The sequence below is a fragment of the Pristis pectinata genome, chromosome 6 (genome assembly GCF_009764475.1).
Source record: "Pristis pectinata isolate sPriPec2 chromosome 6, sPriPec2.1.pri, whole genome shotgun sequence".
In the NCBI taxonomy this organism is placed as follows: Eukaryota; Metazoa; Chordata; class Chondrichthyes; order Rhinopristiformes; family Pristidae; genus Pristis; species Pristis pectinata.
In genome coordinates, this window is record NC_067410.1 from 93,292,665 (window position 1) to 93,309,517 (window position 16,853).

Sequence of the window (16,853 nt, forward strand, 5' to 3'; positions counted from 1 at the left end):
AACCATCAGAAGCATTGAAGGCACAAAGCAGCACCTCTTGCCCTCTGCACCAAATTGCTATGCAGACTAAATTGCTGTCTGATCAAAATTTGTTCACAAGTTTTGTGAAGTGTCTTAAAGGAAGAAATGGAGGTGGAGATGCAAAACTTTAGAGATGGAATTTCAGTGTGGGGGAGATTGTGGTGATATCCACTTCAATATCACAAAATGAAATTGTCTGACTGATCACATTTATGGTTACAGGACATTGCAAACTGTCACATTGCTCACATTAGAACAGTAGTTACAAGTAAATGATAAGTACTTGATAATGAAAATGACAAGTAAACTGGCTATAAAATACCTTGGAATGAGTTCATGAAAGGTGTTACATACATGCAAGCTGTTTATTTTGTCACTGAGCTAAGAGTTTGGACGAATTTTAGCTGAGATGCATTGATTGTGGAAAAAAAAGATAAATCTCAAGGTTCTTTTGCTGTAAATTTTCCTGTTTATTTATTTCTACTCAATTTGCATGGTGGTTCACAGTAATGATTCTAAAAGTTTAGAACCAGAGTAAGCTGCAGGAATAAATAGTAGCTTTGTACACTCTACTACATCCTTTCCCATTCTTGTGTCTAGGAGTCTGGAATGATGATAAGATGGATGACTTTAAAGCTGCCGATGGTCGTCACCTTGAATTTGATGGAACTAATTTGCCCAGTGACAGTCAGATTTTCTTTAACTTTGGTCTCACATGTAAGCCACAGTTTTCATGTATTTCAAAATATTGCTGCTGGTTAATGAAATGACTTGCCTAATATTTAATTATGTGATAATTAAAACAAGTCTGATTACCTTTATCTGTGCATGTGTTTTCTAGGGAAAACAACAGTGAATGACAGTGTATTTACATACAACACAACCCCAGGGGAGACTTGGTACACTTACAACAACAACAGTTTTGTACCTAAGTTTTATGATGAGCTTTTGCAAACCACAGACAAAAAGAAAATTGACAAAGCTAATGAAACTTGCCAGGGAAATGATGACTGCATTTTTGATGTTTTGAGTACAGATGATTTTTCCTTTGGAACAGCAACGTTACAAAGTGTGACATCATTTGCAGCACAGAATAGCACAATGAGTATGTATTGTATGCACGTTTGCTATGCTAATGTTATTCACAGTGTCATAACTGGTGATGGATTATTAGTCCAGATTTTTCTGTTGACTATCTAATAGCAAATTGGACTTGTTAAACTTACCTTTGCAAGTTCAGACTTCTTGTGTGGTAAATTGCTGAAATTGTGGGCATCATGTCATTAATTTCAAAATTTTACTTTTTGTGGTGAGATTATTTTGTATTCACACACAAATACAGAAACCATGCTATTTGATGTTTTCATTACTGAAGTTTTTGCAAGGATAAAACTTGGATGACACATCGAGAGAGCAACCTCCGGATGTTCATTTTAACTATTCTTTAGCCCCTTTCTTGAAGTTACTGTATTTTAATGCATAAATAATGGAAAATACTATTAACCTGTTATCATGACAACAAATTTTAATCCAATACATGTAAGTGAAGTAACAGAATGAGATATGATCGGTTCAGTAAAAAATGATATTGTAATTTTATGTTTCTCTATGTTATTGTGAACTTGGAGAACAGTTTAAATGTTCCCAGATTGGAAATTCTATTGCATACAGTAACATTTTTTATTTTTTACTAAGAAATAGATCACTTAAAACAATTGGCAGCTGTGTGAGCGGATAAATTATGTTGCAGTCTGCAAGCTGAAAACCTGCTTTAGATTGGGAAGCCATGGAGTGCAGCAGTATGTAATGGACATCAATGGTGTGATACTGAATGCTGCACTCGCACCTAAGTCTCATCATGTGCTTTGAATGTGAGAGAATGGTCTTGCTATGGGCTCATGGCTTCTCCAATCTAAATTAAAATGCCCATCCTGTCCCTTCCTTACCCACCCTTTGGGAAATTTGCTTGTGATGCATTAAGGTGGATAAATCCCCAGGGCCTGACCGAGTACCCCCTTGGACTTTGTGGGAGACTACAGAAGAAATTGCGGAGACCCTTGCGGAGATATTTGCTTCATTGTTATCCACTGGTGTTCCAGGAGACTGGAAGGTGGCTAATGCCATTCTGTTGTTTAAGAAGGGTGGCAAAGACAAACCAAGGAACTACAGGCTGGTCAGCCTGACATCTTGGTGGGGAAGTTTCAAGAGGGAATTCTGAGGGATAGGATCTACCAACATTTGGATAGACAATGTCTGATTAGGAAATCAGCATGGCTTTGTGCATGGAAAGTCATGCTTGATGAATCTTTGAGTTTTTTGAAGAGGTAGCCAAAAGGGTAGATGAGGGTAGGGCAGTGGATGTTGTCTATTTGGACTTTATCAAGGCCTTTGACAAGGTCCCAAGTGGTAGGCTGGTCTGGAAGGTTAGGTTCCATGGAATCCAGGGAGAGCTAGTTAAGTAGATTCAAATTCAGCTTGGAGGTGGAAAGCAGAGGCTGGTGGTTGAAGGTTGTTTCTTGGAATGGAGGCTGGTGACTAGTGGTGTGCTGCAGGGTTCGGTGTTGGGACCCTTGTTATTCATTATTTATATAAATGATTTGGATGCCAATGCACAAGACTTGATCAGTAAGTTTGCGGGTGACACAAAATTAGGAGGTATCATTAATAATGAAGAAGATTATTGTAGATTACAGGGAAATCTTAATCAGTTAGGGAAGTGGGCAGAGGAGTGGCAAATGGACTTCAATACCGATAAGTGTGAGGTGATACATTTTGGAAAGTCAAACCAGCGTAGGACTTATACTATGAATGGTAGGGCACTAGGAAGTGTAGTGGAACTGAGGGACCTAGGAGTGCAAGTGCATAACCCATTGAAAGCGTCATCACAGGTATACAAGGTGGTGAAAAAGTCATTTAGCTTGCTGGCCATTATCAGTCTGAGCATTATGTTGGGACATTATGATGCAGTTGTATAAGTCGATGGTGAGGCTGTACTTGGAGTACTGTGTACATCTTTGGTCGCTCTATTACAGAAAAGACGTGGTTAAACTGGAAATATTGCAGAGAAGATATACGAGGATGTTGCCAGGGCTAAAAGGCCTGAGTGAAGGGAGCAAATGGCCTGGCTAGGTTTTTATTCCTTGTAACCTAGGTCTTTATTCCTTCTATCTCCTAATAGAAGAATGAGGGATGATCTTATAGAAGTGTTTAAAATAATGAGAGGCATAAATAAGGTGGACAGTAACAGTCTTTTTCCCAGGGTAGGAGAGATCAAAGCTAGGGGACATAGGTTTAGGGTAAGAAGGGAAAGATCTAAAAGGGACCTGACGGGGAACATTTTCACCCAGAGGGTAGTGAGTATGTGGAATGAGCTGCCAGAGGAAGTGGTTGAGGCAGGTACAATAGTATAACTTAAAGAGCACTTGGATAGGTGCTTGGAGGGATATGAGCCAAACACAGGAAATTGGGATTAGCTGGGTGGACACCATAGTCGGCCTGGACTTGTTGGGCCAAAGGGTCTGAGTCCGTGGTGTATTGCCTATGACTATACACAAGCCTTGCATGAATGCTCCCACTGTTTTTGATATTTTTTTGAGGGATGACCACCTCTGACTTTACAATGTCTCATCAGTTACAGGAGATGCACAAATCCTGTACTTTGTTCCATGTGCTTAGTGGCTCCAAACTGTGGTTCACATTGTGACTCACAGCCTTAAGAGCTCCCACCATGGTGATTAAAGCAACATACTCTTTCCCTTTGCGTTCTCACCTGAGGTCCGGAATTTGCAATACTTATGGTTATTGCGCATTGTGGCTGTTAGAAAATTATTCCCTCACAGTTGCCCATGAATCTGGTCTGGATCCTTTGCATGTCACCTAACTATTGTGTGTTTTAAAATACTGAAGTATTTCTAGGTCCCCATCTTTTAATATATTTGAATTTCTTATGACTGAAACAAAATACATAATAATTTTGTGTGAATTTGTTTGCACATTGAAGGTAACATAAGGCTGAAGGCCTAGAATAACATTCACGTCATTCTCACAGATAATTTCCCTCCAAACATCACTGGAGATTCATCTATTCAAACTCGTCTTGGTGAACTAGTGTTTGTTCTTTTTTCTGCCACTGATGCCAATGATGACAATGTGACTTTTTCGGTGTTGACTGATTCATCAGAAATCACAATGACAGGTAAGGTTTGGCTACTCATGATTCGTACCACATTTGTTTACAGCTCTAGTCACTTATTAGGTTTACAGTCGGTCTACATGAGAAATGATATTTTGGCTATGGGTTTTTGAACATCCACAGTTAGTGGCAAAGAGGATACTCAAGTAAGATGGGCACCTACAAGAAGGGAAGAATACTATTATTTCGATCACATTTACGTATTATTACAGAATTTATTCAAGCTGAGGTTAAAAACAAAATCACCAGAATCTGAGGGGATTCTGAGAGTTTTCCATTATTGTTATGTTGTTATTCTTACCAGAATTCAGATCTAGTTTGTTTGATTAATTACCATTTTTAGTCAAGTTATTCATTTATTTTTGGGAGGATGTATCACTGGCAAGACCAGTATTTATTGTCTGTCCCTAATTGCCCATAAGGTGGCAATAGGCTACATTCTTGAACCATTGCAGTCCTTTTGGTGAAGATACACCCGTAGTGCTGTCGAGTAAGGAGTTCCAGGATTAGACTCGGCAATGATGGTCTGGTAATATATTGCCAAGATAGGATGGTGTGCAACTTGGAGGGGAATCTGTAGATGGTGGTGTTTCCACTGTGGGTTTAGTAGGTGCAGTTGGAGTAGCCTGGGTAAGTAACTGCATTTTTGTGGATGATGTAAGGAATGAACGTTTAGGGTAATGAATGGGTAACAATCAATTTTCTTTTAAATGTTGTTCTCCCCAGAATTCAGATTCCTCCTTCTGGGAGTAGTTGGGTATTAACAGTGGCTATCAAAGTACTTACAGTTTAAACAAGAGGAAGCATGGAGGTGGTCAAATCTTGACTATTTGCACAATATTATTGTCAAGTACTTATCCACCTTCTTCTATTAGGTCACTTTATCTTTATGTTATGAATCACATTACAGAAGGAAGCAAAGGTATAGTAAATGGAGTCTTGAAAACTCCAACTGTCTGGACATCTATGTCCTTTTGTGACAGAATGTCAGCTGTGTATTATGCGAGGTAGGAACAATTGCTTTCTGATCGCAGTCCTGAAAGCCCTAATTTTAATTTTCAGATTATGGCACAGAAGGAGAGGAAGTGGGTGGTCACCAGGAAGGGCAGGCAGGTAGTGTAGGAGTCCCCTATGGTTATTCCTGTCTAAAACAGGTCTACTGTGTGGACACTGTTGGGTTGGATGGCCTCCAAGTGGAATACGGCAGCAACAGCTCAGTTTGTGGCATCATGGAGGGCTTTGCAGCACAGAAGGGGAGGAATAAGACTGGGAGAGCAATGGTGTTAGGGGACCCTATCATTAGAGGGGCAGATAGATGTTTCGTAAATGAGACCCCAGGATGATATGTTGCCTCCCTGGTGCTATGGTCAAGGATGTCTCAGAATTGCTGCAGCACATTCTGAAGAGGGAGGGTGAAAGCCAGCAGTCATGGTACATATTGGTACCGATGATATAAGTAGGAGAAGGAATAAGATCCTACAAAAGAAGTTTAGGAAGCTAGGTAGCCATTTAAAAAGAAGAACCTCGAAGATTATATTTTGTGGATTGCTTTGGGTGCCATGAGCTGTTGAGTATTGGAATAAAGGGGCAGGTCAGATGAATGTGTGGCTGAAGGGGTGATGCAAGGTGATAGGCTTTAGCTTCCTGGATCATTGGGATCATTTCTGGGAAAGATAGAAACTCTACAAGTGTGTTGGGTTGCACCTAAATTGGAATGGGACCAACATCCTAGCGGGGAGGTTTGCTGGTGCTATTTGGAAAGTTTAAACTGAGTTGGCAGGGGGGAAGGAGGCTCAGAACAGATTGTCAAATTTGAGGTACATTCACCCAGAAGAGAAAAAGTTAGTAAGTCCAGCAGGCAGAGCAGAAGCATAAATGCACATGACAGGAAGTCAGGCTAAATCGCATCTATCTTGTTGCAAGGAATCTACTAGTAAGGTAGATGAAATCAAAGGTTTAATTAACACATGGCATTACGATATTGTTGCCATCACTGAGACAATGTAGGAAGACTGGCAGGATTGGCAACTCTGTATCCCCATGTACAGAATTTTCAGACAAGACAGAAGGGGAATGTAAAAGAGGAGGTGGCATTGCACTGTTAGTCAAGGAATGCATTACTTCATAATTGAGGGAGGATATCTTAGAAAGCTCCTCAAATGAGGCCATGTGGGTAGTGATTATGAACAAAATGGGTATTGTCACTTTGCTGGAGGTCTATTGCAGAACACCTAATAGTCAACAGGAGATAGTGGAACAGGTATATAGGCAAATAGCAGAGAGTTGTGATTAAAAATACAGTTATAGGTTTGTAGGTAAAAGAATGTCTAGCAAGTGGGAGGCAGCGAGAGCTCAGGGCCAGCATGTTCCTGTTATAGAGTGAAGGGCAAGACTGGCAGGAGTAGGGAACCCTGGATGACAAGAGACTCTGGTCAAGAAAAAGAATGAGACATATGTCTGGTATAGGCAGTTGGGATCAAGTGAATCCCTATTAGGGGTGCAGGAGTACACTTGGGAGGGAAATCAGGAGGGCAAAAAGGGGACATGAGATGGCTTTGGCAGATAAGGTAAAGGAGAATCCAGAGAGAGTCTACAAGTATATTGAGGGCAAAGGAGTAAGTAGGAAGAGAATAGGTCCCTCAAAGATCAACGAGGTCGTCAACGAGGTGGGTGAGGTCCAATATTTCTCATCTGTGCTTACTGTGGGGAAACACGTGGATGCCAGGGAACTTGGAGAAGTTAATAGTAATGTCTTGAAGAGAGTTCAAAATTCTGAAGCAGAGGTGCTGGAGGTCTTAAAACACATAAAGGTAGCTAAATCCCAGGACCTGATCAAGTGTATCTTTGGACATAGTGGGAAGCTAGTGAAGAAATTGTGGGACCCCTAGTGGAAATACTTGTATCATCAGTAGCCACTGGAGGGTGGCTAATTATGCCTATATTTAAGAAAGGCTGCAAGGAAAAGCTTGGGAATGACAGACCAGTGAGCCTAATGTCAGTGGTGGGTAAGTTATTGGAGTGGATTCTGAGGGACAGGATCTACCAGCATTTAGAAAGGCAAGGACTGATTATGGATGGTCAGCATGGCTTTGTGATGGGAAATTGTGTCTCGAATTTTCTTGAGTTTTGTTTTGAAGAGGTCACCAAGAAGATGGATGAGGGCAAATTGATAGATGTCTACTTGGACTATAGCAAGACCTTTGAAGAGGTACTGCATGGTAGAATAGTTTGGAAGGTTAGATCACATGGGACCCAGGGCAAGCTAGCCAATTGGATACAAAATTGGCTTGATGATAGGAGACAGAGGGTGATGGTAGAGGGTTGTTATTCAGACTGGAGGCATGTGACCAGTGGTTTGCCGCAGAGCTTGGTGCTAAATTCACTGCTGTTCATCATTTATAGTAACGATTTGGATGAGAATGTAGGTAGCATAGTTTGTAACATTAACATTTGCAGATAACCTTAAAATATAGCTGACAGTGATGCAGGTTATCAAAGATTACAATGGGATTTTGATCAACTAGGCCAGTGGTCCAAGGAATGGCAGATGAAGTTTTAATTCAGATAAGTGCAAGGTATTGCATTTTGGTAAATTAAAGGAGGGCAGGACTTGCACAGCAAATGGTAGGGCCCTGGCAAGTCTTGTAGAAAAGAGAGACATAGGGGTGCAGGTGTGTAGTTCCTAGAAAGTGGTGACATAGGTAGACAGGGCGGTGAAGAAGACATTTGGCACACTTGCCTTCACTGGTCGGAATATTCAGTCCAGGAGTTGGGTCGTCATCTTACAGCTGTACAAGACATTGGTAAGGCCACATTTGGAATATCGTGTACACTTCTGGTCACCCTGTCGTAGGAAGAATGTCACTAAACTGGAAAGGATGCAAAAAAAGGAAGCATAAAACATGCAGAGAGAAATAAAGATGGGGGAGGTCTATCAAGAGTATAAAAATTGTAGGGAGGCACTTATAAAGGAAATTATGAAGGCAAATAGGGGTCACAAACTATCACTGGCAGACAGGTTTAAGTTAAATCCATGGGCATTTTTTATGTGTAGGGCACATTGGGGACAATAGAGGCAATCTGTGTATGGAACCAGAAGTATATGTGAGGTTCTAAGTGAATATTTTTCATTTTGTATTCATAAAGGAAGCAGATTTTGTATTTGGAAAACTTTGCAAAGCAGATAGAGAAATTCTGATGCAGGTCTCTAAGAGGAAGCACTCAATGCCTTAGCAGGTTCAAATCCCCAGGGCTGGGTGAGACTTATCTGAAGTTGCAATGGGGAGCAAGGAAAGAGATTGCTTGGGCTCTGGCAGAGATTGTTGCATCTTCCCTGGCCATGGATGAGGTGCCAGATGACTGGAGGACAGCAATTGTGGTCCCCCTTTACAAGAAGGGCAGTGGGGAAAAGCCTGCCAATACAGACCTGTGAGTCGAATGTCATCGAGTGTCATCATAGGGAATTTACTGGAAATATTTTCTGAGGGACAGGATTACTTGGAAAGGCAGGAACTAGTCAGAGATAGTCAGCATGGCTTTGTAAAGGCCGATTGAATATTTTCAGGAGGTAACTAAGTGTATTGACGAGGGCAGTGCAGTAGTGTGGATTTCAGTAATGCCTTGACAATGTCCCACATGGGAGACTGATACAAAAAGTTAGGGCCTATGGGATCCAGGGTAAGTTGGCAAATTGGATTCAAATTTGGCATGGCAATAGAAGATAGAGGATGATGATAATTTCTGTGATTGGATACCTGTGATTAGTGGTGTTCCACAGGGATCAGTGCTGGGACACTTGCTGTTTGTAATATGTGTTGCTGAAGTTGACCATGTGGAGGATTGTCTTCGGCTACAGGGTGATATTGTTGTGATCGTGAAATGGGCTGAAAAATGGCAGATCAAGTTTAATCTTGATGAATGTGAGATGCAAGCATTAATGAGTCTGGGATATACACCATGAATTGTCAGGGAACAGAGTGACCTTGATGTGCAAATCCAAAGATCCTTGAAGGTGGCCGTGCATGTAGATAACATGGTTAAGAAGGCCTAAAGAATGCAGGCCTTAATTAGGGCATTGAATATAAGACCAGGAAGGTTACGCTCCAACTTTATAAAATGCTGATTGCACCTTAGTTGAGGTACTGCATGCAGTTCTGGCCACCACACAATAGGAAAGATATGAAAGCGCTGGAGAGGGTGCAAAGGAGATTCACCAGAATGTTGCCTGGGATGGAGCGTATTTGTTATAAGAAGCAGCCAGAAAGGCTAAGTCTTTTTTTCCTAGAATGGAGGAAGATAGGCGGGGCCATGATTGAGGTATATAAAATTGTGAGGGGTAGAAAATTATGGTAGAATAGACTACATGAATCTTTTCCCCTTATCAGAGATAAATAAAATCAGACATAGATTTGGGGTAAGCAGTAGGAGATTTAGAGGGATCTGAGGGGGCCTTTTTTACCCAGAGAGTGGTGAGTACCTTGAATGCACTGCCAGAAAGAGTTGTGGAAGCAGAGTCGCTAACATCATTTAAGAGGTACCTAATTGAGCACTTGAATCACCTCTGCATTGAAGATTACGGGCCAAGTACTGGAATATCGGATTGATACAGATGAGTGCCCACTGGTCACCTTGAAAGTGGTGGACCTAATGATCTGTTTCCATGCTGTGTAACTCTATAGAGCAAGATTAGATATCAAAAATTAACCCTCCAACCTCCAGTAGCATCCTGCAATGAATCCAGTGGTTTCTTTGCAGAGACAAACAAGAGCAAGGTAACTCCAATGGGAGGCCATACATTAACCAGAAAGATGTTTCAGCGAAATAATGGTCATCCTAATACAAATGTTTAAAACTATATTTATGAATAACATCCATCAATTCTTAAGGGAACGCTGCTACAGAAACTTAGTACTCACTGGCCGATTTGAAAGAGCTCTGAATACAAGCAAGGCCCTCAATTTCCATGCCGTAAATGGGTTTCTTATTGTATCATGTGGGAACAGTGATTATTTGTTTTCCAATCTGCCCCAACATTTGGGGAAGGTGGACTTTAGCAGAACTGGTGCAAGATTTGCAATTCCATTGTTGTTTTGCTTGTTATTGTCCTGTTGCTGCCTAGAAGCAAGATTGTCTCAGTATTGCTTTTCAGGGACACAGAACCGAGAAAAAAAATCGTAATGATATAGACAGAGGTTGAATTTCACACAAGTTTAAGGTATGCAGAGATTGGCAGAAGATTCCATTAATTAGAAATTGCATTATACAATGTCTTTTTTTTCAGCAGTACATTTCTAGAGAAGTATTTGTTTCTAAATGAAATGCAATAATGACCATTTGGAGGTTGTTCTACATCTCCCATATCTTTGATTTGCTGCTCTTCAACCCTGTGATCCATCCACATTGAAACTACCAGTCTGGTCCATCCTTCCTTCCTGAAAGCTGCTAGTTTCTCTCACCTTCCCCCTCCTCACCCCCAGCCTTGTTCCAAATTATTGTTTTCCCAATGTTTCCCCCTCTTTTGAACTGGCAATCCCTGATTTACCCTCCAGTTGCCATCCCAGTCCAGTAAATCTTGTCCAGGTTACCTGGAGATCTCTCCTGCTCTTTCTTGTTATGACTGGTCCAAAATTGAACCGTTCCATTTGTGCGAAGGTAAAATGTTAAACTTGATTATAAACAGAAAATACCGGAAATTAATGGAGAGAAAGAGAGTAAACCTTCCAGATCCATGACCTTCCATTAGAATTAGGTTAAATAAGAAATCAAACATGTTCTAAGTTGCAGAATAAGGCAGGTTTTGAGATGAGGGAATATCTGTGATAACAGGAGAGCAAGTGAGACTTCGACGCAAACAGTGATACTACTAGCTGAAGGAGTCTAATAAAAGCTTGGTAATTGCAGCTAATCTCTCTGGTATGTTAAACTGTATGGTTTATTTTTGCCTTTTAGCGAATTGGCATTTTATAATTTCATTTAACTATTAGAATATGAATATACAGCATTTTAGAAACAACACGTGGATTCTTCTTTTATACCTATAGAAAATGGGAACTTTTCTTGGCATCCAACAAGCTCCACTCCAGTGTTTGCCATAATACAAGCCAATGACTCAAAGGCCACTTCTGAGCTTGGATTGACACTGACATTATGCAACTGCAGTATCAATTCAACCTGTGATTATTCCAGATCAGTTATAAGCATGGAAAGAAATAACACCAAGTTTGTGGTAAGTTAAATCAAAGGCATAATTCATAACTTAGTTATTGGTTAGAACGTATTCTGTCATTGGAAGCTCCAAAAACACAGGCAATCTTTCTATTCTGTTTTGGTGTAGGAAATTCTGTTGTGGCAATGGTTGGTTGTGGGCCAGGCAGGGGAAATCATATAATAATCGGGAAATAAAAGCTCTCTAGATCATTTATAAATCAAAAACATCTCTGTTTATAATATAGGTTGCAGCATGTAATTGTACTCCTGCATATATTGGTGATTACTGCACTGAAGATTTTGATGCTTGTCAAGACAATCAATGTTTCTTAAATGATACCTGCAAAGACCATCCTGCACCACTGGAAGGTTATACTTGTGGTCCATGTCCAGACAATTTAGAAGGAGATGGAGAAAAATGCTATGGTAATGAAGATGGCTCTTATTGTCTTCTCATAATAAACGTGCAATAATAACTAACAAAATGGGTGCATTTGAGATAATAATCCTTCACCAAGAAACAGATAGCGAGCGGCATGGTAGCGTAGCAGTTAGCACGACGCTATTACAGCGCCAGCGATTGAGGTTCGATTCCTGTCGCTGTCTGTAAGGAGTTTGTACGTTCTCCCACGTCTGCGTGGGTTTCCTCCGGGTGCTCCGGTTTCCTCCTGCATTCCAAAGACGTATGGGTAGGTTAATATGGGTTTAAAATGGGCGGCACGGACTTGTTGGGCAGGAAGGGCCTATTACCATGCTGTAAATAAAATTTTTTAAAAAACAAAACTCTATTCATTGTTGAAAATTTATCAGTGTTACAAAGGTGCATTGACACAAGGATTTCATCATGGAAATGTTCTGAATATTCTGTTATTGAAAGTACAATTAAAAATTGTCAGGAAAATATTGACATAATAGTAGATATTCATAAGTTATAAAATCATAATCGGAATACATGGAATGAATGAGTTTTACAAAAGGAATGAAGGAATTGAAAAATCAAATAGGATTTCGTAAGAATGTAACTGCCAGTATGGAGAAGAGGGAACTGGTTGATGTGGCATATATAGAAATTTAAAAGGTATTCAATAAGATGTTCGACACAGATCTTGTGACATTGCATTAATGCATGCATTTGGAGGGAGAATTGGTTGATATTCAGGAAAAAGAGAATGGTGCCAAAACTTGATCTTCTTCAAGTTATTAGGTTATTAATAGCAGGATATCAAAAAGATCTGAGCTGGTGCTTGGCTATTCACATTAGCTCCAATCTTCCATTCAAAATCCAGCTGATCTAAGCAGATGTCAACTTTTAAACACTTACAGGAAAACTTGGAATACTGGAGCATCAGCTACAGTGTATTTTTCTGCTAAAGTTCCCTGTGGTTGCTTGGTCACTGAGTGTAAGAGAAACTGAGGTCAACAGATTGTTGGAGCAGGTTCCAGGGCTTTTGCCCACTCCTAAGATTTTATTAAGCCACCTCACCAAATTTTAAAATTACACAATTTAATAATGTAGGTTTAATGTAAACTTTAACACTATTGCAGACAAATATTGATACTGACCGACGAATCATTTCTGAAGTGTCAAGGTGAAAATCAAGCTGAAAGATTAAAAGAAAGGTCAATGTTGGTTGAGGAGATTGGGAGAAAGGGAGATCAGTCAAAAGTAGATTTGGGGGAAGGAAGAGAGATTGTTTGGGAGGAGAGAGTTGATTAGGAGGATTGGAGGGGAGACATTGGTGAGTTGAGCTGGGCAGGGAGAAATGGAGTCAGATGTTTATTGTGGGGGAGAGATTGGCCAGATGCTCAGCAGAGAAAGAGACAGAGCTCAGCTAGAAATTTGTGAGAGATAGATTGGTTGTAAAGCTGAGGAGCATATCATTGGAGGGTCATAAAGGAGAGCTCAGTGGGAAGTGATAAGAGGGAAAGCTCATTTAGTGATCAGTGGAGAGTGGTTGGTCAAATAGTTGGGATGCAGTTGGAGGGTCAACTGTAGAGGTCAGGAGGGTGAGTGATTATGGAGTGAATAGGAAAGACAGGGAGGCAGTACGATTGGTAGAGGGATCAGTTAGGGGAGATTGGTAGGAGGGTAAGGGAGAGATAATTTGGTAGGATGGTAGTCATGTTAAGTGTGAGTTAGCAAGAACCCTTAAAAGTGCCATCATGACAGGAAAGTATATTACTTAAAAAAGACCACCCTGAGGTGGTTCCCAGGACTGGACTCCATTGGATCTCTTTTAAGTAAGGATGAAGCAGCCCTGAAGTGTTGTGAAAGCTTCTTTTGAAATGTATGGCATCCAAATGTGCATTATATTCCTATTGTTGCAACTGCATGCAGTTGCATTTCATGCAGAGATGACTCCAGAAGGAAAATTGCAAACTTAGAATGCACTATAATTCTAAAACACCCTTTTAAAATCAAAATTGAATCATATTGCAAGCAAAATCTCTGTAGGGGGAAAAAAGTAGCAAATGATATTGTGATGCTGTAGAAGTTTTGAAGAATTGTGAAATATTGCCTGAATAAGTGGATGAAGGAAAAGTTGTCTCACAACTGATTGTCTTTTGTTGTGGAGCAAAGATCCATACAACTGATGTATGTCTTATTGCTTGCTATTGTAGATCTTGATGAGTGCCAGGTAAATACAGACACTTGTGAGCAGATCTGCATAAATGTGTTTGGAAGTTACAACTGCAGCTGTAATGAAGGTTATGCAATAAATGCAGCAAACAGTTCTCTGTGTGATGGTAAGCTACCAGTTCTTACTACCTGAAGAAAAAATTACATTTTATGGAGGAAAGGAACAAAGAAAAAACATACTGAAATGCTCATTAATGGAATTAGTCTTATTGACATTGTTGCAGCAACTTATTTTCATACTTGTTTTCAATACATTTGCTTAGTAATGTAATTGAATCATGAAGATAATGCAATTTCTTTTAGTTTTAATCATCCTGAGGCATAATCCACTGCATGAGCCTTTTCAATGAATAATCAAAAGCAGGGAGATTGCATCTCAGGTACAATTTGCCTGTCACACACACTGAAAAATCTGTCCTTTGTCGGTTTGCATTTTATCACAAAATCTCAAAACTATTTTGTTTGAAACCATGATCTAATTGCAATTAATGATCATAGGAACTCTTCCACTAGTCTTTTGCTCAATGGGGAAAGCAAACTTCCAGATCTACAACATCCCTCTCCTCCACAGTGTACCCATTTGTAAATCAGTGCATTATACCAACAAGTTCCCCTAATACAGCAATGGAAGCATGCATTATGTTAAAGTCCAGCAGGTAAAAATATCAGGGGCAAAAACTAAAATCTTATCCTGCACCATTATGCATGTTTATTACTTCTAATAACCAATATTGGGAAGAGACAAGGATATGTAGGCAAACTGCAACAGTCACTAATTTAACTCTTTTCTTTCAGACATTGATGAATGTAGGAATACATCTGCGTGTCCCCAAAATGCAGACTGCATCAATTCAGTGGGAAACTATACTTGTGTGTGCAAGTCTGGATATGAGGGAAAGCCATACAGTTTCTGTGTTGGTATGGTATTTTTCTTTGTGTTGCCATTTAATCTGTAAACAGTGAAGACTAATTAAAACAATGTGAATACTAAGGTAAATGCATGGAACTTTCTATCACTGCAGTTTTTCAAACCATTCAAAGAGCAAGCTATTCCCATTGCAATTTTAAGATGCAATGTCTTCCTGCTTAAATAGACAGAACAATTTACTCTGATGGTTGAGATCTTGAATTGCATTTCTCTCATGCAAACGTTGTTGCCATATTGTTACCTCCTGTCCGAAGTAAATTAAACTATTTGTTGATGGAAAATGTAACATGTGAACTGATTATTATTTCCGCAGCAAAGAAACACTTGGAAGTGGCTTCCCTTAAATGGATTTAATTCAACACATTAGATAATTCATATCGATCCTTATAACCCATAACATGGAACTTGGTTTCTTTCTCCTAAGGCAGTTAATCTTTCCTCTGGAATTCAATTCTTCTTTGGGACTCAAGCAAATAGCTCATGTGCTTCCTACTTTATTAAGAAGCTAAAACTCTTTCTGCACCTTCCCAACAACACATTTTAATCCCAGATTATAGAGCATTCCTGGATCTTTCATTTTGATTCCTGTTTAGTACAATAGTCATTTTTATGGCATGTTGTACCCCAGCACTATGGATGGGTTGAGTTCCTAGAAAACCATCTGTATTGCGACTTTTCTATAGCACAGACCTTTTTTCTCATTAAATCCCATGTTATGAGTGTAGATGCATTCCCACAGGAAGTTTTTCTCACAGTAGTAATAAGCAAGGGAATTCTGATTGTATTGTTAGCAGAACAGAAAGGTTGTTGTCTTAATTAACTGGAAATAGATAGAGTCATTGAGCAATATAGCACAGATACAGACCCTTTGGCCCAATGAGTCCACCATGAGTCTTTGGCCCATAGTGTCCACCCAGCTCGTCCCAATGTCCTGCTTTCAGCCCATATATCTCCAGGCCCCACCCCTCCATGTACCTATCCAAGTGCTTCTTAAATGACACTATTGTACCTGCCTCAACCACTTGCTCTCGCAGCTCATTCCATATACTCGCCACCCTCTGCATGAAAAAGTTGCCCCTCAGGTCCCTTTTAAATCTTTCCCCTCTCACCCTAAATCTATGACCCCTAGTTATAAACTCCCCTACCCTGCGGAAAAGACTGTTACTATCCACCTTATCTATGCCTCTCATAACTTTAAACATTTCTATAAGGTTGCCCCTCATTCTCCTGCGTTACAAGGAATAAAGACCTAGCCTGGCCAACCTCTTACTATAACTCAGGCCCTCTAGTCCTGGAGACATCCTCATAAATCTTTTCTGCATTCTTTCCAGTTTAACTACATCTTTCCTATAACAGGGTTACCAAAACTGTACATAGTATTCCAAGTGTGGTCTCACCAACAACTTATACAACTGCAATATAATGTTCCAACTCCTATACTTAATGTCTGATTCAGGCCAGCATTCTAAACACCTTTTTTACCACCCTGTATACCTGTGAAGCTACTTTCAACGAACTATGCACTTTTACTCCTTCTGGGTCCCTCAGTTCCATTACACTCCTAGTGCCCTACCATTCATCGTATTAGTCCTATGCTGGTTTGACTTTCAAAATGTATCACCTCACACTTACCTGTATTGAAATTTATTTGCCACTCCTCTGCCCATTTCCCTAACTGATAAAGATCCCCCTGTAAACTATGATAACCTTCTTCACTATCACCAACACCTCCTAATTTCATGTCATCCGCAAACTTACTGATCTAACCTTGTGCATTCGCATCGGAATCATTTATATAAGTAATGAATAAAAAGGGTCCCATCACCAACTTCTGCGGCACACCACTAGTCACCGGCCTCCATTCC

General features: G+C 40.1%; 1 protein-coding gene across 1 annotated transcript in view; it reads left to right on the plus strand.

The window, feature by feature from the left end:
* LOC127571233 (mucin-4-like) overlaps positions 1-16,853 on the plus strand; it is a 169,334-nt gene that overhangs the window by 56,407 nt on the left and 96,074 nt on the right. The window contains exons 22-28 of the mRNA XM_052017430.1: positions 622-738; positions 863-1,126; positions 4,070-4,216; positions 11,254-11,438; positions 11,665-11,845; positions 14,042-14,167; positions 14,856-14,978. Coding sequence (XP_051873390.1) covers positions 622-738; positions 863-1,126; positions 4,070-4,216; positions 11,254-11,438; positions 11,665-11,845; positions 14,042-14,167; positions 14,856-14,978 — 1,143 coding nt within the window. The remainder of the gene's footprint in view (positions 1-621; positions 739-862; positions 1,127-4,069; positions 4,217-11,253; positions 11,439-11,664; positions 11,846-14,041; positions 14,168-14,855; positions 14,979-16,853) is intronic.